The sequence below is a fragment of the Bos mutus genome, chromosome 17 (genome assembly GCF_027580195.1).
Source record: "Bos mutus isolate GX-2022 chromosome 17, NWIPB_WYAK_1.1, whole genome shotgun sequence".
NCBI classification, from domain to species: domain Eukaryota; kingdom Metazoa; phylum Chordata; class Mammalia; order Artiodactyla; family Bovidae; genus Bos; species Bos mutus.
In genome coordinates, this window is record NC_091633.1 from 1,276,883 (window position 1) to 1,304,565 (window position 27,683).

The window sequence follows — 27,683 nt, forward strand, 5'->3', positions numbered from 1 at the left end:
CTGGATGCCTTTTGTTTCATTCTGTTGCCTAAACTGCCCTGGCTAGAACCTCTGGTACAGCGTCAAGTTTGAGGTAGTGAGAGCGGACATCCTTGTCTTGCTCCCCATCTTGGAGGAAAAGCATCGAGCGTCTCACGGTCGAGTATGATGTTAGCAGATGTTATCATGTTGAGGAAATTCCACCCTATCCCTGTGTTGCTGAGTTTTTCAAGCTTTGTTTATGTGTTTCTTTTTGGCTGTGCCGGGCCCTCACTGCCATGCTTGGGCTCTCTCTAGCTGCAGTGAGTGGGGCCACGCTCTAGTCGTTCTGCATGGGCTTCTCACTGGGGTGGCTTCCCCCATGCAGAGCTCAGGCTCTCGGACACGCGGGCTTCAGGACTTGCGACAGGTGGGCTCAGTATCTCTGGCACACGGGCTTTTTAGTTGCTCTGTGGCATGGAGGATCTCCCCAGTCTAGGGCTGGGACCCGCATCCCCTGCACTGGCAGGCAGGTTCTTGACCCCTGGAGCACCAGGGATGTTTTTGCTGAGAGTTTTTTGTTTTAGTTTTAAGGTTTTTTTTTTTTTTTTTATGAAATGGGTGTTGGATTGTCAAATGCTTTCTCCTGCACCTGTGAAGGTGACCGTGTGATTTCTGTTCTTTATTCTCTTTGCACGCTGTTCCATTGGTTCGTCGTCACGCGTTGAACCCACCTTGCATCATGGGGAGAAATGCCCGTTGGTTGTGGTATATAAGGCTTTTCTCACGCGGCTGGATTTGGTTTGCTAATATTTGGTTGAGTTCTTGTGTCTATATGCGTAGAGGACATTGGTCTATAGTTTTCTTTCCTCGTGAGGTCTTTGCCTGGTTTGGGGATGGGAGTGATATTAGCCTCATGGAATGAGTTGGGAAGTGTCCCTGCCTCTTGTCTTTTTTTTAAAGCAGTTGGTGAAGTGTTGGTATTAATTCTTGCATGGAGACATTTAAGGGTCGGTATTAAGTTCCTTGCAGGGGGCCGGGACCCGGGAGAGAAGCTGGCGCTAGCGATTCAGACTGCAGGGAGAGAAGACAGCGGGCTGCCCTAGCTGAGAAGGGAAGCTGGTAGAGGAAGCCCGCCAGGTGGGCGAGACCGTGCAGGAGAGCGGGACAGATCGGCCAGGTTAGGAAAGGGGGGTCTTTCTACAGAGGAGACCAGCAGGGCGCAACCAGGGCCCTGGGCGGAGGGCCAGGACGGCCGCCACAGGGAGGGAGGGGCCCCGTGCACGGGTCTCGGTGGCCAGGAGGTGGCGAGCTGGAGCCAGCGCGCCGTGGCGGAGGGGCGACGGGGCAGGGCGACGGGGCAGGCCGACGGAGCCCTCAAAGCGCCCCTCTTACAGGACCTTTCCTGAGAACGAGACTTAACCTGAAAGCCCCCCTGGGCCTGGCAGCCGGCCTCTCCCGGAACAAGGGGGCCTGCTTGGGGCTCATCCCTGGGGGCCCCAGGGAGGCAGGCGTCCCTATGTCCCTTCTGGGTAAGCGAAGGCCCTAGTTCCCGGAAGGACTCGGGGAAGGCACTCACTCCCTGGGGGTGCTGGTTCTGTGGGAGGTTCTTTGCCGCAGGAAGTGGGGCTGCTGTTTGCGGATGGAACGAGGGAAAAAAAGCTGGTGTGAGTCCTGGAGAGCGAGGCCCTGGCTCAGCCCAGACCAACGAGTCCAGCCCTGAAATGGAGCCAGACTGCCAGCCAGGGTGGGCTGGGGGGGACCCTGGGGCCCCCTGTGCCTCCCCGCCCCCCACCAAGCCCATCCCAGCAGCCTGCTTCTCCTCCCCGCTACATCACCTCCCATCCCCGCAGACGCTCTAGCCTGCAGACAGCAGCGGGAGGGCTGGGGGAGGCCGGCCCAGGCTCACTTAGGGGACTTGGCTTTGGGGAGCTCAGCTGTTTGAGGGGGAGGCCTTAAGGGCTACCCTGTGCCGAGCACTCATCCCTGGGGTGCAGGTGGGGGGCCTCTTACAACTCACCCTCCCCCAGCAAGAGCCCACAGGGGTGGCACCTGTGGCCTGCCTTCCTGCTACCCCTGTGGGAAGCTGGCTGACCCGCGAGCAGGGCTGCACCCCAAGGGCCTGTTCACCGGAGTGTCCAGCCCCGTCCTCCGCCCCGTCCCTGCTCTCTGCCCTCCCAGGGGCCTCGAGTGCAGCAGGGGGGTGCAGAGAGGCCTCCTGCCTGTCCCCGAGACCCGAGGTCAGCCTGTGGCCTGGTCCTCCCAAGCTGGGCGTTTCCCCTTGGCGAGAGAGAGGAGACAGAACCATCAGGTGCCACCACTCGGACCAAGATAAAGAGGCTCCGTGCGTTTATTCGGGCATGGAGTCGTGGGGCCGGGGGTGCTGGTAGGAGGCTCAGGGCTTCCACTCGATGACTCTGATGGCGATCTGGGCTGCGCGCTGCACGGCCGGGCTGAAGTCCTCCTCGAGCGCCCGGAAGGTGGCCACGTGGGGCTGCAGGAGCTTGCGGCCCTCAGGTGCCTCGGCCAGCATGGTGAGGGCCTTGATGGCGTTCAGGCGTGCCTTGCTCAGAGACGAGGTCAGCAGCTGCAGCAGCGGGCGGGTGGCCTCCACGTCCAGGGCCGCATACTTCCCTGCCGGCCACCGATGCCAAGTGTTCCTGGGGTGGGGGGAGCCCTGCCCACCTCCCAGGCCCCCCGGCCGTCCGTGCCCACAGCCTGAGCCCCACGAGCTCCCCGCGCCGGCTTCTCCCCAGCCACCAGGTGCCTCACCAGGCAGCGTGAAGGATCTTTTGAAAATTAAACTCCAGTCGCTGCCCCCTGTCCCCGCTTGCTGAAATGCCACGCTTAGCCCCACCCTCCTGCGTCAATCACTTCTCGCTGCTGTCACACTGGCCAGCCCCCTTGGCCCAGGTGCCCCCGTCATCCTGTGGGTCCACCCCACACCCGCTGCCCCCAGGATACCCCGACAGTCTGCTCTGCCTCGTGCCCCTAGGTCCCCAAGCTGCAGACCTCAGAGGCCAAGGCATCCACGTCTCCACCGCCCACCTCACCCCCACACTGGGGCCTGGCCTGCCACGGGGGCTCAGGGTCGCTCGGCAGGAACGCCAGCTCAGGGAAGGTGGCCTCATGTCCCCAAACTCCCACGTCGCCGGGGTCCCTTGAGAGCCCCCAGCCCTCCAGGCGTGCACCCAGGATGCCCGGGGGGACACTGAGTGTGGACCAGAGCGGGCGGGGGTGGGGGTGGCCGGGGGGCTGCGGGGGGCTCCTCAGAGCAAATGGGGAGCGGCAGGACTCCCAGCGCTGGGGGGTCTGCCGCTGACTGAGGATCAGAGGCCCAGGCAGCCCCGGGGAACCGGTCCGGGCCCCTCCAACCACCCAGGGCACTGACTTGAGTGTGGGAGTCGGGGTGCAGGGTAACCTCAGTTCCTCTTCGCCCCCCGGCCCCGCCCCAGCACACTGGGGAGAGCGCTGCTGGGCTCCATCGTCTGCCGGGAACTCAGGAGGACTGGCTCGGGCGTGGCAACCGAGTCAGTCCAAGAATTTTGGTTCACAAAGGACTGGGTCAGAGGCAGGACTTCCAAAACCAGGGAACCGAGAGGATGACAGGGAGGGGCCCGGCCGCCCCAGAGGGGGCGACACCGGCAGGTCGGGGCCGCGGTGACCCCCGCCCGGGCCGCCTCACCTTCGGTGGTCACCGTGGCGTTCATGAGCGCCCCCGCCGCGTTGGCCTGCACCTCCTCGTCCCTGTCCTTCAGCAGGTGAACCAGGATGGGGATGACATCATGCTGCCACACCTGGACCTTGCCCTCCGGGGGGACGCTGCGCCGGGCACAGGCTGTGAGCACGGCCACCCTGGCCCACGAGCGACTCGATGCCCTGGGCTCCCGGTCCTGACTGCACAAGGCGTCTCCTGGGCCTCCCTTCCTCACGGGAGGGGGCGGGACTGGGGGCCTCCTGGGGCACAGACTGTCGGGCCGCCCTGGTGGAGGGGTCCTACTCCCCCAGGGCACGCAGGCGGGGGCGGCCAGCCGGGGCCTCACCTGACGGCGATGAGCGTGCGGGCGGCTTTGCTGCGGATGTCGCAGTTGGTGCTCAGAAGCTTCTCCTTCAGGAAGGGCACCGCGCGGCTGGCCAGCGCCTCGGTGGCATCCTCCGTGAGGCAGGCAGCCAGCGTGTCCAGCAGGAGCACCTGGATTTCTTCCTCCTCCCGCTGCAGCTTCCACACCAGCGAGGGGATCAGGCCGCTGTTGACGATGCCCAGGGCCCCTGTGGGACAGGAGCAGGGACGGAGCGTGGGCCTGTGGCCACCCCCCACCTGTCACGTGTGCTGGAAGCCGGAGGACTGCGGCGGGGGGGGGCGGAGGCTGCAGTATCTGACCAGATAAATTACAAATCCCACCCTCTCCTGCTGCCAAGCAGGGGCCTGAAACCATGGCTGACAAGCAGGGGTGGGAGCTGTGAGGTCACGGAGGGCCCCAAAAAGTCCAGCCCTTGGCCACCTGGGATTGGGGGCACCCGCCTGGAACGGCGGCCTGAGAAGCAGCAGCCGCCCCTGCGGGACCCGGGCACACGGGGGGCCTTCCCCCTCCCCCAACCACCATGAACCAGAGGGAAGCCTGGGGTGGGGGCGGGGGGCATCAGTCCCTCCTTCCACCCACAACGCGACGTCTCTGTGATACCCGGCCAACCCCGGGGATGGGAGAGAAAGCTGGCCGGGGAGGTTACAGGAGGAAGGTTTAGAGTTAACAGCACAGCATCTCACATAAAAAGGGCCGCGCCCCCATCCACAGTGGGTGGACGGTCCATAGATTCCGGCCGAGGGGTCTGAAGGGGCCCAGTGCCCAGCAGGGAGGGGCCCCGCCTGGAGCCGCCTGCCCGACCCCTGTGAAAGCTTCTGCCTTACTCCTCCCAGCCTGCCCACCCTGGGGAGTCAGCACACAGCTGGCTGCCCAGAGGAGACCCCAGAGACGGCCAGGCAGCACCCCAAGGGTGCTCCTGAGTGCTCAGAACTACTGGCAGAGCAGCCCCCGCAGGGCAGGGAATGGGCCCCCAAGGAGGGTGCCCAACAGCCCACCCCCTCCCCAGCAGTCCAAGCTGCCCACCGTGAAGCCGTCCACGGTCCCCTGCCGAAGCTGCCACCGGCCGACACCTCTGTCTCCTGCCTTCCCAGCTCAACCCACTAATTTACTCCAGAGAGACAAATAAACAGGTTAATTAGCCTACAGGTCTCTGAGTGCCAATTAGCACCCAGGGATTTCCTCTTTGAAGACATCTCCCAGCCTTCCGCCCTCGGTCCTTGAGAGCTCACGTGGCAGGGGCCTGCGGCGAGGAAGGGCAGCGTGTGCAGGGGCCCCCAGTTGCCCCCAGCTGGCTTGCTCCTGGGGCGTCAGGTGGAGCCACCAGCGCCGCCCATTTCTTCTCAGGGCACTCACAACACAGGAAAAGTGTTTTCCTGTTGCCTCAAGAGTACTGGGTTGTCTACGTTGTGGGTTTAATGTTTATTTTTGGCTGTGCTAGGCCTCCGTCCTGGCTCAAGGGCTCAGCATCCACCCTGCAGCACATGGAGCCCTAGTTTCCTGAGTATGGCTCGAACCCGTGTCCCCTGCACTGCAAAGCAGGTGCTTAACCACTGGACTGCCAGGGGAGTCCCGTGGTTTGACACAGACTAAAGGCAGAAGAAGGCTAAGGTGCACTCCTAACTGTATCCAGCGTGTGACCTCAGACAAGCCGCTCACCCTCACGGAGCCTGGTGTCGTCATTACTGGCACGAGCCCACCTGGCAGGGGGCAGTGCAGTGTCAGAGGAGGAGGGGTGGGAGGGGGCTAGTGTCAGGGACTAGTATCCCCGTGTGCCCAGACACGGGCCTGGCACAGCAAGGGGCTCAGAGCCCACGGAGTTCCAGCTGCAGGCCGGGGCCTGTGGGTGCGGGTGAGGGGTGGGAGGGGGCTTCAGACAAAGGCTGCACAGTTCCTGCCCTGCGGGAACACCTCTGGGTGGTCCCCGCCTGCCCCTCTGGGGGGTCTGAGTGCTCTCGCCCCCTCAGCCCTGCTCTCCGGCCTGGCCACCACCAGACAGGTATACCCGGCCCTTCCCCTCAGGCCTCCCAGCCACAGCCCCGCTCGGCCACAGCCGTCTGGATGGCCACTCCGCAGCCCACAGTGTGGAGGTGACAGTCTGACCCTCTGAGAAGGACGGCACTGGCCGTCGGAGGGATACGGTTCCTGCCTGGGGGCTGCACCATGCATCAGGGCTGAGTGGGGTCTCTGCACCCGGGCCAGCCCAGGGAAGGTGCTGCTGTGGACAGGTGAGCAGCGGGAGTCACGCAGGAGGGAGAGGCAAGGCCTTCAGCTGCCCAGGGCTTTCCTTCCAGCATTGCTGGGCCTGGCTCATTTGGAAACGGGAGATTTAAAAATAAAACGCGTGCGGGGTGCGCCTTTCTGCTCGCTCACTTCGCTGCTTTTCAGCTAAAAGGAGAGTGGAAGGCCTGGCTATTTATAACTAACCCAGATCTGGCTTGTTCTAGTTGGGGGGGGGCAGTGGTGGTGCACAGACCCCAAAGAAACCCGTCAGAAAACCCACCAAGACCCCCGACTGCCCGGCGGCGAGGTTGGGGTGAGCGGGATGGACAGGTGGGGCTGGGAGAAGAGCTGGCCAGAAGGGGGCGCCCTAGGACGGTGGGGAGGCCCGGAGCGAAAGTCAGCGGAACAGTCGTCACCACCTGGGGCTGACCCGCGTAGATGAGGCATTCCAGGTCCTAGGGGCCCCGGAGGCTCCCGGGGAGCTGGGCCTCGTGGGGCAACAGCATGACGCCTGCGTGAGCCAGGGGAGGCCTGGGTCCAGTGCGGCTGCTGGGCCCGGAATGGCTGGGACCGAGGGTCATGATCCCCAGGTGTGCAACCCCTGCAGTGGAGGTTTGGCCATTCCCGAGTGCTGGGTGGGCTCAGGCAGCAGGGTGCCCCGTCCCCCTTTCTCCCATGGAGCCAGCGCTGTGCTCTCCCGTCCTGTGCTCTGGGACAGTGTGGACCCGGCCCCAGGGCCTGGCATCCGCCCCGGTGCCCAAACCTCAGCAGGCCTGGCCTCCACCTGCCTGTCTGTCTTTTCAGCCTCGCGCGGCCCCGGCTCCACCCTCGTGCCTGCCCTGGCTCGTGGGGACCCTGCTCTGTCCTCAGCTTCGGCCCCTCAGGAGCGCCTGACACGGTGACCACGTCTTCCTCCCAAGATCCCCCCACCCCATGGCCCGGGGATGCCCCCCTCTCTGCGTGCACGTCTCCAGCGGCTCCTCCTCGGGCTTCACAAGTGCCTCTTCCGGCATCTCCCTCCCACTGGCTCCTCTCGGCCCCCAGCCTCCATCCAGCCTTTCCCAGACATGCCAGGTCACCCGGCATCTCCCGGCCTGGCCTGAGCCTCACAGACGGACTCTGCTTTCTTCCTGTCCCTGGGCTGACTAGCTGACGTTTTCTTACTTGATTCTACCCTTGAGAACGACCTCACACAGTGGGACCAGGCCTACTGTGAATAAACGTGAAGACCTTGCCATCCTCCTCCTTAAATTTTAGGACCCAAAACTCTCCCGCGGTTCTTAGGCCAAGCTCCCTAGTCCCATCCAAGGGCCGCCAGCAGCTGCTACCGTCCCCTGACCCGTGCCAGGCTGGGTGGCTGGCATCCTCGGGGCTCCAGCTGTGCTGATCCTCTGGCTTCGTCCCGGCCGCACACGGCTCAAGGCTCAGCGGTCTGCCCCAGCGCGGAACGGGCTTCCTCCTGCCCCAGCTCGCAGGCCCCCTCCATCCTGAGCGCAGAGGAGTGAGTGCTTGCTGAAAGGAGGGTGAAGGTCACTGCTCGAGGTGGGGGAAGCACTCACTTCCGCAGTCAGGGGGCTGGGGGGCAGCAGCCTGGCTCATCGGGCCCCTCATCTCATACCTGGACTGCCCTGCGGGGTCTCCCCATGCTCACAGCTACATGTGCCTCTGCAAACAGCTGAGTTTGGACCCCTGGTCCCTCAGGTGCCCCGCCCTCTCTGCACGCGGGTCAACGTGCATCTCCCGTCAGAATCACCCTCTCGGGACCACCTGCTCATGTCCCCTGTGATAGGAGCAGCAGCTGAGGCTCATCCGGGTGAAGTAACTTGTCAAGCGTGTACAGGGGGCGGCGGCGGAGTCGGGGCTGTGCTTCACCCCCAGCTTCCTCTGCACCACCCTGGAGCAGGGTCTGTCACGGCCACTGGCCTCTGAGTGGCCCTCTGGGCAGAAAAGCCCATCCTGACCCGGCCTGGCGGTGCAGGCGTGCACACAAAGGAGCCCCCGATGGTCGGCCACTTCCCATTGGTCCTCAGGGGCCACCTGCAGCCAGCACGTATCAGATCTAGTCTAGACCTCAGTGAGTCATCCACCTAAGGATGCCCATCACCGACGTCTGTCCGTTCTCTAACCGTGTGTAGGCGGCACCTTCACAGGCCTGGGCTTGGCCCACCACCCCATCTCCTTCAGCCAACAAGTGGTCTGACCCTGGTACTGTGACCATACAATGAGGTGTAGGGGTATAAAGAAGGGTTAGTGAGGAGCATCTGCAGGAGCATTTACATTTACCTGGGGGCTCTGAGATGCACGGCGCGTAGGGGAGGACAGAGGAGCACTGACATCTTGGTTCTGGCTTGAGTCTTTTTAAGCACAGGGACGAGGGGCTCCTGGCTCCGAGGCCCGCAGATGGGCTCCCCCTGAAACTGAAAGCAGAAGCTGGCAGACTGCCCTTCTCTGCATTTTGCTGAGCATCCGAGCAGTCTGTGAGCTTCCCAATGGCGCCCATGGGCCCTGGCCTCAACAGAACTGGCTCCCTCCCGCCTCTCTTGTCTGGAGGCGCCGCTCCTGGGCCCCTCCCACTCTAGTATCCTCCCTTCCAGGGCAAACCTTCTGTGGCAGGATTGCCAGGGACCCTGATGAGCCCTAACCCTGCTGGCCCGAGCAGCAAAGACGACGAAGCCCCCTTCCATCGCTGCAAGACGTCGCCGGCGTAAACCTCCAGGGTCCGCACGGCCCTTTCCCACGTCCGAGGCGACCGTCGCGACAACTCAGAGCAGCAGGTGCCACTAGTCCCGCTTTGCAAACAGGCCTCACAGAGGTCAACCGGGTGTCCAAGGTCGCGGAGCTCAGGCTAGGCTGGCATCTGGGCCGGTGACGGCGGACGCGGCCGGGGCCACGCACCGCCCGCGCACTCGGCCTCCCGGGGCGGCAGCGGGGAGCGGGGTGGGCGCCCGGCCTCGACGCAGTGAGACCGCAGGGCCCCTCCGGGTGCCGGCCGAGCGGGCGGCGCGCGCGTGCGGGGCCGCGGAGCGCACGGAGCCCCGGCACCGCCCCCTCGGCCCGCCGTCGCTGGGCCGTGGGCCTGTCCGTCAGCCGCTCGCGCCCAATGGGCGGCGGGCCGGCGGGCGCGGGGGCCTCCGCCCGCGGTTGGCCCGGCAACACTGCGCGCTGGCGGCTCCGCCTCCTGCCGGCGGCGCGGCGCGGCGCGGGGCGGGCGGGCGGACCCGCGGGCGGCGGCGGCGCGGGAGAGCGGGCGGAGGGAGCCCGGCCGGCGGCGTGTGCGCCGCCCGCGGCCCGGTCACGTCCCCGCGCGGGCGCCGCCGCCCCGCGCCGCCGGAGCAGCTCGGCCGCGGCCCTGAGGTGAGCGGGCAGCCCCGCGGTCGGGGCGCGCGGCCCCGGACCCCGCCCGGGCCTTCTGTGCGGAGGGGGCCCCGCCTGGGCCGGGGTTGGGGGCTCCGGGATGCGGGGCCGGGCGCGGAGCGGCGCGCCGCGGATGCCCGCGCGCAGGGCAGGGGCGCCGCGGGCCGGCAGGTGCGGGCAGGGGCGCCCGCGCCCGGAGGTGCGGCGGGCCGGGGGGCCCCGGGCGGCCACCGGCGCGGGGCGCGGGCCGGCGAGCTGCGGGTGCGGCGGGGTCTCCCTCCCGGGGCGGCGATGGTGATGGTGAGGGGCCGGCGCGTGGCCTGGGCTGAAGCGGAAGGCGTGGGCCCCAGAGGCCTGGGCCCCCGGGGGACGCACGACTCGCGGTCGTCGTTCTCGCACCCGAGCAGGTTCCTCGCAAGCATTTAGAGCGAGAGGCGAATATCGACCCGCTGCGATTGCAATATGTTCTCGGCTCGATCTTTTTTTTTTCCCTTAAAAGGCGGTGGGGGCCCTGGGGTGCGGTGGGGGGGGCGGTAGAGGGGAGGGCCTTGGGCCGGGGCTCAGTGCCCTGCTGCCGGGGGCCCGAAGGGTTCTTCTGGCTTCAGGGTAGCAGCCGAGCCTCCCCGGCGTCGGTGGCAGAAATCCTCCTAGGCCGAGAATCGGGGTTCTCTGTGAGCAGAGAAAGGGGATGGGAGGGCGGCACCCAGGCTGGGAGCCCTGTGTCTGTGTGGGGACGCAGGGCCCACCTGCTAGGAGGGCTGCTGGTCTCTCTCCCCCCTGCACCCCCACCGAGGATCGTGCAGTCTGCTCCCGTCTGGAGGAGGCTCCTTGGCCAAATTCAATTAAGCAAATGTTTACTGAGCCTTTGCTCCCCTAGGCCCCTGTGCTGGGGTGGGAGTGCACTGGCCCTGCCCTCCCGGGACTGACTCACTGCCCCAGGAGGGACAAGTGTCTGCTGCTCGGAGAACTCAGCCCTGAGGGTGGGTGTCGTCAGGGGGCCCCTGGGTGGGACTGGACTCAGCTGGGCCCCGTGGGCAAAGTGATATTTGAACTGAAGCTTGAAGGACATAGGCACAGCTGGGGTGGGCCTGGCGGGCAGAGGGCAGAACGTGGGCTGAGGAGCGGACCGGGCTGGGGGGGCACTCAGGCAGTTGGGTCTGGCAGGGGCACCGGAGGTCAGGCGGGAAAGGGCGGAGGCCGCCGGAGGCTGGAACGCGGGAGGAATGGCTGACCCCCTGCAACCGTCAGCGGCGGCCGCTTCCGGGGAGGCTTGTGGTATCCTCACCCGAGCGAGGAGCAGCAGCATGGCCCAGAGCCCACCGGACCGGGGAAGAGCCCAGAAGACCCCGAGGTGCTAGCAGCCTCGGCCAGCCCTTCCAAGCAGGGCTGGGCTGCTGGGTAACCGGCTCCCCCTTCCTGGCCAGCACGGAGGGTGATGGTGTTGAGCTGGTGGCTCTGTTCCTCCGGGGTGCGGACCTTCCTGAGCTGTAACCGTGGAGACGTGGGGGTCTCCAGGGAGGGCCGATGGCAGGGGAGGCTCTGAGTTAGGCAGCGCTGTGCCTTCAGCATGCCTCACGCTTCACGGACAAGACACTGGCGTCTCGGGTAAAGCGCGTGTGTTGTACAGATGCTGATTTTCTCAGACGGGAGGTGAAGAGTCACTTTCGTCCCCCTCAGCAGGCCGGGGTGACCTTCTGTTCTGGATCTATTTGCCTGCCGCTGCTGAGGGTGTCTCTGCCCTCCCCCTGAAGGGGCTGTGTGTCGTTCATCTATGCAGTGCGCCCCCTCCTTGCCCCCCACCCGCCCCCCCAGACACACACCAGCTCTTGGCTGAGGCCCAGCTCACTACAGGGAGAGTGGGGCCGCCTGCCTGCCTGCCCTCACGGGGCGCAGCCTGTGCTCGGGGGCCGGAGCTGCTCGCCTCTGTGCTGTCGCCTGGCCCCTCTGCAGGGACCCGCCACGCAACTCCAGACGGGGGGCACGGGGAATGAATTCTCTGCCCTGCCCTCCCCCCTGCTTCTCAGCTCTTCTGTCTCCTGGAGTCCCGGGAGGACAGGTTCCTGGTCTGTCTGGAGCTTCTCCGGTGATCCCAGGAACTTCTGGGTAACCAGGGTCACGTGGCCAGGCTGCCCAGGGTCCCTGCAGGAGGCCGGGGCAGAGGGGACGCAGAGCCAAGTGGCGGGGAAGGCTGGCCTCAAACTCAGGGCATGGCCCCAGCGGCCCAGACCCCACTGCCAGGCCGCCCCGTGAGCACACGCGATGACTGCACGCCGCACCCTCCTGCCCAGCTGTGAGGACACGGCCTCCCTGACCGCCCCATGCCGGCCCTCGAAGAACCTGGATTCTGTGTGGCGTGCTCCCGGCTGCCAGCCGCGTCTGGCCTGGCAGGAACCCTGGAGGAGGCAGATTAGCCACCCCGCACCCCCAGGAAGGAAGCCCAGGGCGGCCGAGCCCCAGGGCCGGTTCTGTGGGCTGGCAGGGAGGCGGCCCCTGGAAGCTGACAGAAACGTCAGGGCAGACACTGAGGCTCAGCCCTGGCGGGAGCCCTGAACCACTTGTGCAGCCTCAGGGGGCACGGCGAGCCCCAGGGCCGGCGGGCGCAGACCACCGCCCCCCGTCCCCCCCAAGCCTGTTCTTGTCCCCACCGCAGGCAGATCCAGGAGAGCCCTGCCCGTCCCTGCATGGCCCTCCCCGGCGTCCACACTGCCAGGGCGGGCACTTCCTGTGAGTGAGCTAACAGGGACCAACCCGCAGGGACCACCTGTCTCCCTGGGCTGCCCCACAGGGGAAGCGGAACCTCACCCGCTCGCCCGGCTCAGCCGCGGGTTCCTTTGCTGATCTTTACACGAGGGCTGGGGCAGCGCCCAGTGCAAGCACACTCAGCCCCGAGGACGGACAGACACCCCGTGACCGGCATCAGGCAGGACAGTTGCCGTGAAGGAAACCAGTGCGGCGGGTGGGAGGGGGCGTCTCTGTGGCGGGGCTGTTGACGCAGCGCCTTGGAGAGGCGACGGTCGAGCTGTATGTCCCCCAGGGAAGAGCGCCAGGGGGAGGGTGGCCGCTGCAAAGGCCCAGGGGTCAGGGAGCTGCCATGGGGGGCCGGGCGGGTGGGATCACCCTTTTAAAAGAGACCCACCCGGTGGACGGCGCGGGGGCCACCGCTGTGCTCGTGGACAGGGGCTGCTGACCCAGGGCGGGGCCAGGCGCCAAGAAGGGGTCGGACGCAGGGGTCAGCTGAAAGTGGGTCCGCCAGCGGGGCAGGGGAAGGGCGGGGCCGGCCTCGGCGAGGAGGCGGCCGCAGAGGCTGCGTGGGGCGTGGGGAGCGGGAGCGATACGGGTGGACCCAGGCGCACGTGGTGGTCTTCAGGGAGAGCCGGCGGGCGCGGCGCCCTGGGGTCCGTACACCAGGGGCCGGGGCACGGGGGTCAGCGAGGCTCCTCCGGGTTGAGGACGGGTGGAACCAGGAGCTCGGATGCGGGCCCCGGAGGAGCATGTTGGCGGGAGGGGTGGGGTCCCCCGCGGGGACCGGCTGCACCAGCTGCGGGGCCCGTGTTACAGGTCATTAAGCGTCTGTGAGGCCCGTGACTGCAGAGCGTCAGGCCGGCGGGCCCTGTGTACGCGCCCAATGAGGCCCGTTGTGGAGCGGTGCCCCGGGCCAGCGCCCACCCTGTGCTTCCCTTGCCCCCACCCCAGCCCGTGGGCGGCGGGGCCAGAGCCGGCACCAGGGGCCGCAGGGGCTGCCGCCCGCCCTCCCGCGCGGTGCTTCTCCCGCTCTGTTTGTGGGCCCTGGCCCTCGGGCAGGAGGCACGGCCAGATGGCGGCGGCCTGGGCCGCCCGTTGGCAGGAGCGGGCACACGTGGTGTGCAGCCTCATAGACAATGGCTTCCCGGAGTTCGTCTCTTTTCCAAAGGGACCTGCTGCACATCACAGAGTTTGGAGTTGCCTGCTTCTAAATTGGGGTGGTGCTCTCTCGCAGAGAAGTCCCTGGAGGATCTGTGAAAGTGCTAAGGAGTGAGCCTGTTAGAATCCTCTGCGTGGGGGTGGGGGGTGGGGTCGCAGACGTTGGCCCCGCCTGTGGTCGAGCAGCCCTCCCCAGCTCCTCCAGCTCCTGCCTCTCCTGATTTTGTGCTGGCCTGACCTCCTGCTCAGTGCCCAGCTGTCCTGAGCTGTGTGCGTACCTCCGGCCTGCCCACCTGTCCTCCCTTGCTTCCTGGGGCCCCTCAGAGCGACCCCCAGGACCCAGCCCGCCCCCCATAGCCCTGGCCGGCACATGTGGGTGTGGGACTGTCCCCCGGTGTGGCCGCCCCCTCACCCTCTCCGTTACCTCTGACGTGCTGTGCAAACATATTTCTCCAGAAAACGCCGGGAAGAAAAAAATAATTAGAGTGTTGCCTCCATTATCCAATTTCTGATTAATCAAACTCTCTTTGTTCTCGGCCAAAATCTGTTCATTTCCCTGAAACACTGGGCCGGTGCCAGGCATTGATTTCCTCTGTGATAACTCCACGCAAGCGTGCCCATGCCCGGCCTCGCCCGGCGGGCGGCGGCCGGGAGGAGGGTCCAGGCGGGCCCCACCGGGAAGCCACCCCGTCCCGGGCTGGGCCCTGCCCCACGCGGCCCCGTGGCCCGCTCTCCAGGTGCGTTGGCCTGCTTCTCGGCCGTGCTGCGCAGACGCGGGGATCTTTGTCCCCCAGCCAGGGATGGAACCCACAGCCCCCCGCTCTGGAAGTGCAGAGGTGCTCCAGTCCTGTTGCTGGCTGTCCTGGGCGCTTCTGGGGCAGGAGACGGAGGAAGGGAAGGGCGTGAGCGGTGTCTGGGTGCCGAGGGTGGGGCGGGGGGCGTGGGGCCTGTAGGCTTGGGGGGCCAGCCTGGGCAGGGGGCTCGCAGGCAGGCCGGGTCAGGGTGTAGCCGGGCACACGCCTTGTCCATCACTGTGGGGACGCCCCCGGCCTTGCTGGAAGGCTTCCCGGAAGTCCCCGGCCGCTCCCTGCCCCGAGGGGGCCCCTCCCTCGCTCGGTACAAAGGGCGGGTGCGTTCATCTGGCACCTGCTTCCTGCCGGGTACCTGTGGGCCGCGGGACACCTTAGTGACAGAACCTGCCCACAGCCCCCGCCCCGCCCCGCGGAGCCAGCATCCCATAAGCGCGAGGGCACTGCCACAGGTTAGGAAGCCACAATGTTGTGTGTGGGTCATAAATAACGCTGGGGCGGGGGCGCTGAGCTCAGAGCCGCCCTGCCTTTGTGTCCCCAGGGAGCAGGGAGCCGGGACCCGCTGGCTGTTCGGGGGCAGTCCAGAGCAGGGCCTGGGGCCTCGGCCTGCAGGAAGGAGGGGGCGGGGGCCAGGCGAGGCTGAGGAAGGCCCTGTCCTGGGGGAGGTCCTGACCTGCTGCTGGGGGGGGGAGGCCGGAGCCTCGGCTCAGGGTCCCCTGGGAAAGGTGTTAGGTCTCAAAGGCACTGCTACGGCTGCGCGCTGCGGGGCAGAGTCTCCCTGGCCTTGGCGGGGCGTGGGCAGGGTGCTACAGGCACCGGGGGGGGGGGGGGACGCTGAGGGAGGCCGGCTTTGCCCAGGGGGCAGGTGCCGGGAGGGCGGCCTGTCCCTGTCCTGTCCAGTATCCCTGGCATCTGGGCATGCAGGGGTCATCTCAGAAGGTACTGTCGTGTCCAGAGGCAGCAGAGAGTCTGGTTCTGCTGCAGTGATGTCGGCCAGGCCCCGCCTCCCACGCCAGCAGCGCCGCCTCCAGAGGATGGGCGTCTCGGTGGGAGGTGTGCACTTTCTGCCCTCTGGCCCCTGGGGGTCCCTGCCAGGGAGCCCACACCGAGCCGCCCCCTGGGGAACTGTGGGAGGGACGCTGCTGCGGTGGGCCTGCCCTTAACCAGGCCCAACAGGTGCCCGCTGCCCGCGAGCCCTCTCTCGGGCAGTGTCAGGCCAGGTGTCCCCGCCCTGTGTGATGGTCTGTCTCCTCCAGCGTCAGCTCTTTGGACCTGCTGCCACACCCCTGGGGCAGCTCCCCGACACACACCCTACTCCCGTCTCCATGGCGCTGCCCTTCCCCGCTTCCCCCACCAGAACACAAGCCCCTCGGTGCACAGGCTCACTCCCGTGTCCCCGAGCCCAGAGCGGAGCCTGACACCCAGCTCAGGCCCCCGACGGTACCACAGTGGTCAGACGGGTCCGGGTGAAGATGGTCGCCCATTGGGAGGGCCTCAGGCTGTGGTCTGATGAAGTGGGCTGAGGGGGTCAGGGCAGCAGTTCTCTGAGACAGCATCCGTGCTGAGCGAGGCCAAGGGAGCAGCACTGACCCCCACCGCGGGGTTCCTAGCAGGGAGGGGTTCAGCCTGGGTGCGCCCTTCTACATGCTGGGGGCTGGGTGGTCGCCGGGCCATGGAGAGGGCCTGAGACCCCCAAGCTGCGAGAAGTACCCTCCACCCGGGTCGGCTGCCTTCCTCCTCTGTCCTTTCCCTTAAGGGGAAAGCCCCGTGAGCTGCCTGGCTGCCACCCCTCGGCCTTGCTGACCCCACTGTCCAGCGGCAGCGGGCCCGTGGCCTCCCGGCAGTCCCCGGGCTGGCAGCTACGACCCCGCTGGTCTCGTTCCTTACGTCGGAGCTGCGACGGGCTTTCCGTTCGAAGCAGGAACAACAAGAGGGCACTTTTAAAGCAGAAATGTCTCAGTGAGAAGGCAGTCAGCTTAAAGAAAACGGGGCCACATACAGCAAGAACAGGTGACCGGCTGTGTCGGCACCAGGGGTCCTGGGGGGTCGGAGGGCCCCCCACCCCACAGGCAGCCTGAGGGCGCTGCCCGTTCCCCAGACCTGAGTCCTACACCCGGGGCCCCATGCCCAGCTCCAGCACCCTGCGAGGCTGATGCGGGAGCCGCGCTCGCGGGACAGCAGTGAAGGCCGTGCCCCACGGGCCCCAGACACCGAGGGTGCAGCCAGGCCCTCCCTCAGACCCCACCTCGCCGGCTTCCCGGGGACACAGTGTCCCTGAGGCCCAGCCCACAGCTGCCCTGAGTTCGAGGACGCGAGCAGACCGCCCCATGTGTCTGCGGGCCTGGGCCAGCCGGGCAGGGCCATGAGCCCTGAGGTCAAAGCCTTGTGCTTGGGCCGCAGCTCCCGCTCAGCGGGTGGAGGCGGGTCAGAGCCGCAGGTGAAGGGCACAGGCCTGCGGGGCTGTGGACGGGCCCAGGCCGAGCTCCAGCAGGCCCAGCAAGGGCGCCCGCGGACCGGTGCTCAGACGCAAATGTCCACCCGCTGCGGGACGGGGGAGCGCAGCTGAGCAAGCCTGCGTGGGAGCGGAGACTCGCCCTTCCTGGGAGGCAGGGCTGGGGCCAGCAGGGACCGTGGTCCGCGAGGGCAGGGCCGGGCCTGTGTGAGAGACGATCCTGGCCGGGAGCCCGTGGCAGAGGCACGTGGCCAGGCCCCGGGCACTGGGGCTCAGGCTGGCGACCCCCAGGTCCCCATGGAGGTGTCAGCCCAGGAGCAGCTCTCTAGAGCGTCAGCCTGGTGGCCCGGTGCTGGGGTGGTCTTGCCTGACCACACCGGCCCTGGGGTTTGGGCTGCCCTCCGCCCTGGGGTCCTTCCCTGACCCCCCGCACGGCTGGCCAATCCAAGTGACCTCTGCTCAGACCCCGCACGCCCCCTCAAACCCAGCCCTGCCTGGGAGCCCAGGGCTCAGCGTGGAGCGGGCTTTCCTGGGGGCGGGGGCTGCCCTGTCTCATCTCTGCCTCCCTGGAGGAATCCGGGCCCCAGGACAAGCCCGCCCCGCCCGCTGGGTCCAGGGCTCCTTGGCCCCCTAAGCCGATAAGCCATTCTCCGTCCCAGGGACCCTCTGGCTTAGGCCGGCTTGGGCACGACACCCGAGGTGACCTTGGCCCTGGGCTCCCTGCCTGCATCAGAGGTGGGGACCACAGGGGGCCGCTGGGCACGCAGTTGGGGGCTGCCATCCCAGTCGTGCTCCAGCTCTTGACACGGCCGCGGGGAGGGCGGCAGCAGACCCGGGAGTCACGGGGCTGGAGGTCCGGGCCAGGCCCCGGGGGGCGTCCAGGGGCAGCCCACTGCACGTGCAGGGCCCCACCGAGCCCGTGACCCCAGCCCTGGCCCCAGGTGGCACCGCGCTCTGTGACTCGAGGCCTGAGAGGGGCGTGTCCGGGGAAGGGGCCAGGGTGGGGGTCGAGGTCGGGACAGGGCGGCTCCGAGGGGAAGCATCTCTCTCAAGGCTGTGGGGGGGAGGGCGGGTTCCAGCCGCAGAGTCCTGAGTGGGCTCTGGGTTTGGGGTCCCACCCAGGTGGCCCCTGGGTCCACAGGCAGATGGGTCGGCGAGGCCACTGAGGGGGCCGGGGTGGAGCTTCAGAGGACGCGGTTGCCCTCACAGCTGTCGGGGAGCCCGGGCTGGTCCACCTGTGTACACTGAGCCCGTTTCCCCCCAGGGTCCCCCCTCCCAGCCTGGGCCAGACCCCGGGGCGACCGCAAGCCAGCTGCAGCCGTCCCCCACCCCCACCCCGGGACAGCTGCGTGCAGAGCGTTCTGCATCCAGGGGTACTGTTCACACCCAGACGGAGTGCGGCCCTCGTCCCACCTGACCCGGAGAGCAGGCCGCCCCCCGCTGTCGGGCCAGCTCCCTGCGTCCTCCGCTTCCCCCAGGCCGGCCCGTGCACCCCCACAGCCCAGCGCCCCGCCCCAGCCTGCGCTCTAAAGCTGGGCCCCCATCACTGCTCACGTGCCGCCTCTGGTTCGATGCCTGCCCTCCTCGGTCGAGGGTCTCCAGCAGGCCCGCCGCTGCCCGCCGGCCAGCCCAGTGAGTAACTGTGGGTGAGGGCCCGGAGTCCACGTGCAGCCGTCTCGTCACAGCCCACGCGGCACACAGACGCGAGCACAGGCCTGCGTGCGTGTGCCCTCAGCACACGGCATGTCGCCACGCGGCCCCCGGCATGCACCGTGGCTCCTGGCCGGCCTGCCCGCCCGCCCGCGCCTCCCCTTCTCTGTCGGGGTCCTGCCCTCTAAGTTCCCTGGTCAGTTTCTCCCCTGCGCCCCCCGCCTGCCTCTCCCAGCCCCACGCCTCAGTGGAATCCAGGCAGACCCAGCGGGGCTCCCGGGTGTCAGGTGCTGGGGACCGGAGAGCGGCTCCTGGCCAGGGCAGGACGTGGCGTCGGCCCCGGGCCTGTGCCTCTGGGCCGACTGGAGGCGCCCTCGGGGGTCCCGGGAAGCCCAATTGGACCCAAAGCACCAGGCCCACCGCGGAGACCCCCGGGGCTGTGGCTGAGACCCGTGGGCTGCAGGGAGGCTCTCGGGGGCCTTGGGCCTGGTTCTGATGATCTGTGCATGGCCCATCTGCAGCAGCTCCAGACTCAGCCCTTAGGGCACGGTCGCCCCAACCACGTCTCCCTCTGACCCACGCGGTGCCCTGTGGCCACCCCGGTCAGGGACCGCGTGACCAGCCCCACCTTTCTCACAGAGGTGTTAAAATACGCGTAGTGAGATTTATCCGTGTAACCGTTCTTTAAACGTGTCTTCACTCGTCTCTTTTTGGCTGTGTTGGGTCCTCTGGCCATGGGGGGCTCTTCTCTCGTGCGGGGAGCAGGGGCCCCTCCCAGGTTGGGGTGCACGGGCGTCCCACTGTGGCAGCTCCTCTCCTGGCGGAGCCGGGCTCTGGGCGTGGGAGTTGTGGCCCACGGGCCTAGTCACTCCTCCTCGGCACACTAAACCCTCTCGGTCCAAGCCCGTGGTCGAACCCACATCTCCCGAACTGCCAGGGATTCCTCGCTGCTGGACAGCCGGGGAAGCCCCTTTAGCCGTGTGTAAACAGGCGCAGTTCCGCGGCATCAAGCACACTCACGCCATGCAACCTCGACCGGCATCGTCTCCAGGACCTGCCCGTCTTCCTAAACCGAGACGCCTTCCCTTGTAAGCACAGCCCGCGCCGCCCCCCCAGCCCCGCACCACCGTCACCTCCAGCCTCTACACCTGTGACCCGATTCGGGACCACCCCAGCCCCACACCACCGTCACCTCTGGCCTCTATGCCTGTGACCCGGGTCGGGACTGCCGAGAATTAGAATCATGACAGCGTTTGTCCTGAGGGCCAGGCCTGCCTCGCTGAGTGTCGTGTCCCCGAGACTCATCCATGTCGTGGCCCGCGTCAGAGTGTCTTCTTTTTTGAGGCTGAATATCGTTCCCGTGTATGTTTCCATCCCAGTGTGTTGGCCCCTCGGTCCCGTCGGTGGACGCTGGGCTGCTTGCGCCTCTTGGCCGTTGACGGATGACGCTGTTGTGAACACGGGTAAGCGAGTATCTTGCTGAGACCCGGCTGCCAGTTCTTTGGGGTCTACACCCAGAAGTGGACTCACTGGGTCGTGGAGTAGATCTGTTCTTAGTTTTTGAGGGCCCTCCGGGCTGTTTGCCACGGCAGCCGCGCCAGTTGACTTTCCCAGCAGCAGTCCGCGAGGATTCCACTCTTCCTGGAGTGACTCCTTTATAGCTTGTGAGCTGGTACCTTCGTGTGGTTTTGATGTATGTTTCTCTGTAACCAGCGATTCTGAGCGTCTTCTCACGTGCTTCTGGCCATTCGCGTGCCTTTAGATAAGCGTCCACTCGAGTCCTCTGCTAGCTGTGACTCATCGTGTTTACCCGTGAACTTTAGGAGTTCTCGATGCTCTCGAAGCCGGTCCCTCAGTAGGGGCACAGTTAGACGTTTTCTGCCCTTCTGTGGCTTGCCTCTCAGCCTGCTGATGCCAGCTTTGATGCACAGAACGTTTACCTTTGATGACATCCAGTTTGTTGTCTCTCTCGTTGGCTGTGTGTTTGGTGTCGCGCCCCAGAAATGAATGCCTAGACCCAGTATCAGGCAGCTTTTGCTCTCTGCTTTTTCCTGAGAGTCCTATAGTTTAAGGTCTTTGGTCTTTTTTAGGTTAATTTTTGTATGTGGTGTTTGGTAAGGATCTCAACCCGGTAGGAGAGACCTGAGAAGGGGCAGGCGTGGTGGGGAGGGGGGAGCCCACTGGGGGGGGGCAGGGGGCCTGAGGGGGCTCACGAGGGAGCAGGTGGGTTTCGGGTGGCCCCCCAGGCCCCCCAGGGAGGGGCTGTGCGCAGCACCGCGAGGAGGCGCCGTCAGTGCTGTCTGTCCGGACGCCGCCCTGCACGCAGCGGGCACTGGCCCGCTGGACCCCAGGCCGCGTCACCTGCCTGTGCTGAGGGGTGTGGGGGTCACCTCCGGGGCCTGCGTGTCTCTGGTGGCCCCGGACAGCGGGAGGGACCTGCTCTCCTGGGTGACCTCTGTCCCTGTCACCGACCAGCTGAGGGAGTTGGTCACTTGGGCCTACATGTGAGACTTAATGACCCCAAATTGAGAAAATCAGAACTGACAACACCAGGCACCTGGTAATGTAGCAGGCATTCCCTTTAGGAGGCTGGGCCCCCGGGAGCCCTGGCGGCTGCTTGGCTGGAACCAGACATGCAGAGCCTCTGGCCAAGGGCCTGGCGGAGTCAGCAGCAGCACACCCACCCGGCCCCGCCCCGCTCCAAGCACGACTCCTGTCTGCAGACCTTTCTTAAGGCTCGAATGCAGAAAACATGGTGAAAGGCACAAGCCCCTTGAACTGTCACAGCCTAGAGCTCACTGCTGCTCGGAGCGACTTCACAGACCCCTTGCTCACATGTACATGCACACATGTGCCCTGGGGGTTCACGCGTGGGGTTGCTGCCGGCATAGTGTTCACATTGTCCTCAGCACTCGATCTGCAGGCCGCTGCATGCCCAGCGGAGACCATCTGGGGGTCTCTGCTCTAAGCCAAATGGCCAGCCTCGCTGGGGCTGCGCCGACTGGCCCATCGTCCAGTCATCGTCTGCCCTCAGCAGACGCGTCTCCAGGTGCGCCCCTTGCCCTGGGCTGCGGGGTGAGCTCCACGGAAGGGAAGGGCTCTGATTCCTCCTCCCCGCGCACCAGGCCCGTCCAGGGCTCCCCGCCCCGCTGGCCTGTGCGGGAGGAGGCTCACGCTGTTCTCTCGTTGGCAGGTGAAGGGCGGATGATCGGATGATCGAGGCCTCCGGGGCCGCAGGGAGAGCCCTGGACGTCAGCATCGTTACCGGGGACCCGCCCTCCAGTCACGCACGTGGGAGCCGCACCCCAGCCACTAGCAGCGCACCGGCCTCCCGCCATCCGGAGGACAGGGAATGACGGTGGTGGCCCCGCGGGCCCGGGGGTCGGCGGAGTGTCCCTGAGGGGGGGCTGGGCCGCCTCCCGCGGCGGGAGCGCCATGCCAACTGGAGCGGGGGCGCCGGGGCAGGGGCTGCAGCGGGCCACGGCCTCGCCCCCCCAGGCGCGCTGAGCGCTGCCGCCGGGCACCGGCTCCCTCCGCGGCGGGGTGCGCGGGCATCGGCTCCCTCGTGCGTGCGCCGGGACTGAGCCTCCAGTCTCAGCATCGTTGTAGTCGTCCGAGCTCCCCCCGCGGCTGGTGGGCCCCCGGTGCTGCCCGGCCGGACCATGGGATGCCGGCAAAGCTCAGAGGAGAAAGAGGCGGCCCGGCGGTCGCGGCGCATCGACCGCCACCTGCGCTCGGAGAGCCAGCGGCAGCGGCGCGAGATCAAGCTGCTGCTGCTGGGCACCAGCAACTCGGGCAAGAGCACCGTGGTGAAGCAGATGAAGATCCTGCACAGCGGCGGCTTCAACCTGGAGGCCTGCCGCGAGTACAAGCCGCTCATCGTCTACAACGCCATCGACTCGCTGACGCGCATCGTGCGCGCCCTGGCCGCGCTCAAGATCGACTTCCACAACCCCGACCGCGCCTACGACGCCGTGCAGCTGTTCGCGCTCACGGGCCCGGCCGAGAGCAAGGGCGAGATCACGCCCGAGCTGCTGGGCGTCATGCGGCGGCTGTGGGCCGACCCCGGCGCGCAGGCCTGCTTCGGCCGCTCCAGCGAGTACCACCTGGAGGACAACGCGGCGTACTACTTGAACGACCTGGAGCGCATCGCCGCGCCCGACTACGTGCCCACCGTGGAGGACATCCTGCGCTCCCGGGACATGACCACGGGCATCGTGGAGAACAAGTTCACCTTCAAGGAGCTCACCTTCAAGATGGTGGACGTGGGCGGCCAGCGGTCGGAGCGCAAAAAGTGGATCCACTGCTTCGAGGGCGTCACCGCGATCATCTTCTGCGTGGAGCTCAGCGGCTACGACCTGAAGCTCTACGAGGACAACCAGACGGTGAGTGCGCGCCGGGTCCTCCCGCCGCTGTGTGCGCCGGCCCTGGCACGTGAGGCCCCTGGGGCGAGGTGGGAGCCGCCGCCTCATTCAAGGGGAGCCGGCGGCCATCGGCCCCAGCGAGGACCTCGGGGTCGCGCCGCCGTCAGGACGTCCGCCCAGAGCGCAGCTCTCGGTGGCCACTCCAGGCCAGGCCCCGCGGTCCACTCTGACCAAGTAACCACTATCCCCGCAGCGCGGGCAGGGAGACTGCCCTGGGCCACGGTGACCTCAGGGTGCTAGCGGGGCCAGTGCCCAGGGGCCTGCACCTTGGTGCCACGAGCAGGCCACACCCCGTGCCTGCTGCTCTCAGGCGCCAGGGCCGGCTGGGGCCTGCTCCCTGGCCCTCAGAGCCCGTGGACCTCCCGGGGCGGGGAGGAAGGGAGCTGGCACCCCGAGAGGCTTTGCTGCAGATGAGATTGGGGGGCAGCAGGTGTGTGGGGAGGCCCCCGGGAGGCGGGATGGAGGCTGGCTGCTCTGCAGGACCAAGGGGGGCGGCCGGCCAGTCGTGGGCCCGTGCGGCGGTTCCCCCCAGCCTGGCACCGGGCTCGGTCCCGGCAACCTCGGCCCCACGACCTGACCCAGTCCTGAGCGTCCGTCAGCCGCAGGGTGAAGAAGCTCCTCTGAGGCTTCATCCCTGGGGTCGGGGACGGGATGGGAATTCTTTTAGGCCTTCCACCCAGGCTGAGGACTGCCCTGTGGGCTGAGGGCTCAGCCTCAAGTGTTGTGGGCAAGTGTAGGAGGTTGCCGAGGGACTGGGCCTGGGGCTGAAGCCACTGGGGCTTGACCGGAGCTTCTGGGCAAGCTGGGAGGCAGGCCCCTGGCAAGGAGGCTGGGCAGCACCCCGCAGGCCCAGCTAGGCAGGAGGCCCCAGGCGCCAGGAGCCACAGTGCTGGAGGCCGTTCAGCTGCACAGGGGTGGGTGTGGCTGGGCCGCCCCCCCAGCAGAGGGTCTGAGACAGGCAGGACCCTGGGAGGGCCTGAGTCAGGCAGGACCCCTGAGCAGAGACCTGGAGTTGGCCCTGAAGAGGTTTCCAATCCCGGCATGGGGGGCCTGGCCAGCCCCGCAGCCCCCAGGGCCAGCCCATCTCGCTCCCAGCCCTGTGCCTGCATCTGCCCGCCCCCACTTCTGGGTCTGGCATGTGGTCCTGGGCAGCGGTGGGGCAAGGCCAGGCTCCTTGCCGAGCACGGCCGAGGGCGTGGGGCCACCCGGACGCGTATGCACCCACCCGGGCTCCGCCCTCCAGCTCTCTTTCACCAGCTTGGTTCTGCTCCCCCGGGGCTGGCTGGTGGTGGCCCCGGGCCCTGAGGCCTTCCGGAGGCCCGGATCTCCGGGCCGCCTCCTCTGTCGTCTCCAGGACCAGAGAACAGGCGGGGTGAATTCCCTGGGCACCAGGCGGGGTGCCCAGGCTGTCGGCCAGCACGTCCTGCCGTGGAGCTTGGGCCTGCAGGAGTGCTGGGTCAAGAGGGACATGGGGGGCCAGGCCCCGGGGCGTCCCGTGTTCCACGGAGGCATGCGGCCACCCTGTCCCCTGCCCCCCACCCTGCCCGCCAGGTCTCAGCTCAGGCATCACGCCCGCCCGGCAGGCGCCCACACGCTGCCGCTCCGCACACCAGGGCCCCGTCGTGTGTGGGCAAGCGGCCTCCTGGCTGAGCCCAGTGCACGGCCAGGTGGACAAGCGGCCTCTCCGAGGCCTGTGGGTCGTCACAGTGTTTCCTGGAGCGAGACCCCCAGCCTGCCCCGCCTGGGCTCGGCAGGCCTGGGGAGATGCCTGTTCACCAGAAAAGGAGATTCTCAATGAGAAAGTCAAGCAGGGCTGGAAATTCACTGGATTCCAAGTGGTTCTGACCTTTCATGCTCCACCAGCAGTATCTCGATGGAAAACAAACACTGCCGGGCGGAGACAGTGCCGCCCGTGAGTCCCGCCGCTGCTGGCCACAGCAGGGCTGGCTGCCAGGGAGTGGGGTGCAGGGCTGCCCCCTCCCCTGCCCCGCCTTCGCCTTTCCAAGGGCCCCGGTGGAGGCCGGGTGGCTCCGAGAAGCCAGAGGGGCCCGGGATCCAGTGCCAGGCTCCGGACCGGCCCCGCGGAGCTCCCCCCACCCCGCACTAGGCGTCTGCAGCCTCGTCTCCGCCCCCCCCAGACAGGGCCCCCTTCCGCCCCCGCCGGCTTCTGCGTCAGCATGTTGCCAAGGGTGACGTCAAGACCGCTGGGCTTGGGGCGCGTGCAGGGCAGCCCCTGGGCAGGGGCAGATTCCGGGGTGTCTGTGGACCATGGCAGCCCGCGGGTTGCAGAAGCCGTGCCCAGCCTCGGGCGTGATGCTGGGCCCTCGTCCCAGGAGGATTTCACGGGTCCTGAGTCGGCCTGGGCCCCGTCCCCCGTGCAGGGCTGCTGGAGCTCAGCCCAGGCGTCACCCGTGGGCGCTGTGGGCCGGCAGTGGTGCCCAGGTCCCTGTCTTGGCATGAGGACAGCTCAGAGACCAAGCCCACCAGCCCAGCCAGACCGCCCCGCCCCACCGGCCCTCTGTGGAGCCCCCTTCCTGCCGCCTGGCTGCCGGCCTCCACCCGGGTGGAAAAGACAAGGAGCTCAGCTGTGGGCCCCGTGGGTGCCCACCCGCCTGGACAGCCCCCAGGGCATTCCCTTGAGCGCCCTGCAGGTGGGACCCCAGCACCCTGCTGTCAGCCTGCTCCGGCCTCGCCCCAGGGGCCTGCTGACAGACTTAGGGCTTCTGCACTGCGGGGCCCCCAGAAGGGACGGGCGAGGCGGCCACGAGGTGTCGGTTCTCACGGGAGCACCCTCAGTGGCTCCCTGTGCTGTGGGCTGTGGGGCTGCCAGCAGGCTTGCTGTGCGCCTGCTGTATACCGGCTGTGCTCCTGCTGTGCGCCTGCTGTATACCTGCTGTGCACCTGCTGTATACCTGCTGTGCTCCTGCTGTGCTCCTGCTGTATACATGCTGTGTACCTGCTGTGTGCCTGCTGTATACCTGCTGTGCTCCTGCTGTGCGCCTGCTGTATACCTGCTGTGTGCCTGCTGTGCTCCTGCTGTGCACCTGATGTATACCTGCTGTGTGCCTGCTGTATACCTGCTGTGCGCCTGCTGTATACCTGCTGTGTGCCTGCTGTGCTCCTGCTGTATACATGCTGTGTACCTGCTGTGCGCCTGCTGTATACCTGCTGTGTACCTGCTGTATACCTGCTGTGCGCCTGCTGTATACTTGCTGTGTGCCGGCTGTGCACCTGCTGTGCGCCTGCTGTATACTTGCTGTTTGCTGGCTGTGCACCTGCTGTGTACCTGCTGTGCACCTGCTATACACCGGCTGTATACCTGCTGTGTGCCTGCTGTGCACCTGCTATACACTTGCTGTGCGCCTGCTGTATACCTGCTGTGTACCTGCTGTGCGCCTGCTGTATACTTGCTGTTTGCTGGCTGCGCACCTGCTGTGTGCCTTCTGTGTACCTGCTGTGTGCCTGCTCTGCGCCTGCTGTATACCTGCTATTTGCTGGCTGTGCACCTGCTATACACCTGCTGTGTGCTTGCTGTATACCTGCTGTGCGCCTGCTGTTTGCTTCTGGCGTACCTACTGTATGCCTCGTATATACTTGCCTCACACCTACTGTGTACCTGCTGTATCCCTGCTGTGTGCCTGCTGTGGGTACGAAGCCCAGGTGGGGCCAGATGCCATGGTGAGCCCGAGTATCAGGGGTACAGGGGTTGAGGTAGGGGCACTCATCCCAGCACAGCTGAGTGTCACGTCTGCAGACCCTCTTGCTGCCTAGGGACTCTGCCCCTCCTCCGGGACGTGGCAGGCACATCTCCCAGGGGTGATTTCACTTTCTCACAGGGCTCCTTGCAGGAGGCCTGGTGTCCCCGCTGCTACCCAGCAGTAGCTGGTCAGCTGTGTCATCTGTGTTGAGGGTCTCAGGAGCAGAGGACACAGGGACATGCTTCTTAGGGGTCAGTGTGTGCCTAGCCCTGCCCAGCGGCCCCTCCTGGTCCTGGGGAGCCCCACCCTACCCACAGATGGTGGCAGGGCCTGGCACACAGTGGCATGCCACAGACCAGGCCAGGGCCGGGAAGAGCCAATGTCTGGGGCCCTGGCTTCTAGGGCGCAGCTGAGAGGGAGCCCCTGCAGGTGCTGCCGAGGGGGCCGCTCCAGGCTGTCCTACAAGTCCTGTGACCCACCGCCTGAACACCACGCTGTGTCATTCAGCCCCAAAGGGCACACGTTTCAGTGCTGTAAGATCGTCGTCACAAAACAGTGCTGCCCGGGAGCGTGGTGAACCGGCCGCCACCCGCTGGGACGCAGCAGGAGGCGCGTGTCCGACAGACAGTTAGAGGGGAGCCGCGGGCGTGGGTGACACCCCGCTTAGACTGGAGGGGGCTTGACGCAGCCTCCAGGGCCTGTACCCAGCCAGCTCTGCAGACAGGGAGGCCGAGGCTGAGGTCACCATCGTAGGCCCGGGGCTGGGAGCCAGGGTGCAGACAGCGAGCGGGCCTGGGGGCGCTTGAGCGGCCACTGGGGTTGGCACCACCCTAGCAGCACCGATCTCGGAAGCAGGACCCCCAGGAAGCCCCAGTGGAGCACACCCCACCGTCTGCCTCCTGCCCCCAACCCGGCTGAGGTCACATTCGGAGGCCACCCGCCTCCCCAGCAGGCTGCAGTCTCCCCTGTAGCTGCTTCCGGTTTCACGGGATGCCAGGGCCACATGCAGCCTTGACCTCTGCACACCACGTTGACCCTGGGACCGCAGAGGCCCCCTGGACTGGAGCCCGAGGTGAAGGCAGCCCCAAGGGCTGAGTCCCTGGCGGGGCTGTGACAGCACGTCTGGCCCCAGCTGC

The 27,683-nt window shown here is 66.9% G+C and overlaps 2 protein-coding genes across 3 annotated transcripts in view; one reads left to right on the plus strand and one right to left on the minus strand.

The window, feature by feature from the left end:
• Window positions 1-2,284: 2,284 nt before the first annotated feature.
• The window catches only part of RSPH14 (radial spoke head 14 homolog), a 48,747-nt gene continuing 23,348 nt past the window's right edge, over window positions 2,285-27,683 (minus strand). The window contains exons 1-5 of one of the 2 annotated variants that reach the window (XM_070385745.1): window positions 8,862-9,267; window positions 8,544-8,677; window positions 4,002-4,227; window positions 3,644-3,780; window positions 2,285-2,592 (exon numbers count right to left, since the gene is read on the minus strand). In XM_070385745.1, the coding sequence (XP_070241846.1) occupies window positions 2,354-2,592; window positions 3,644-3,780; window positions 4,002-4,227; window positions 8,544-8,677; window positions 8,862-8,944 (819 nt within the window). In that variant the 5' untranslated portion in view covers window positions 8,945-9,267 and the 3' untranslated portion in view covers window positions 2,285-2,353. Of the gene's footprint in view, window positions 2,593-3,643; window positions 3,781-4,001; window positions 4,228-8,543; window positions 8,678-8,861; window positions 9,268-27,683 lie in introns of those variants that run through there. The other variant, XM_005907339.2, reaches the window with a different exon arrangement.
• The window catches only part of GNAZ (G protein subunit alpha z), a 30,379-nt gene continuing 12,161 nt past the window's right edge, over window positions 9,466-27,683 (plus strand). The window contains exons 1-2 of the mRNA XM_070385744.1: window positions 9,466-9,614; window positions 21,619-22,810. Coding sequence (XP_070241845.1) covers window positions 22,088-22,810 — 723 coding nt within the window. The 5' untranslated portion in view covers window positions 9,466-9,614; window positions 21,619-22,087. The remainder of the gene's footprint in view (window positions 9,615-21,618; window positions 22,811-27,683) is intronic.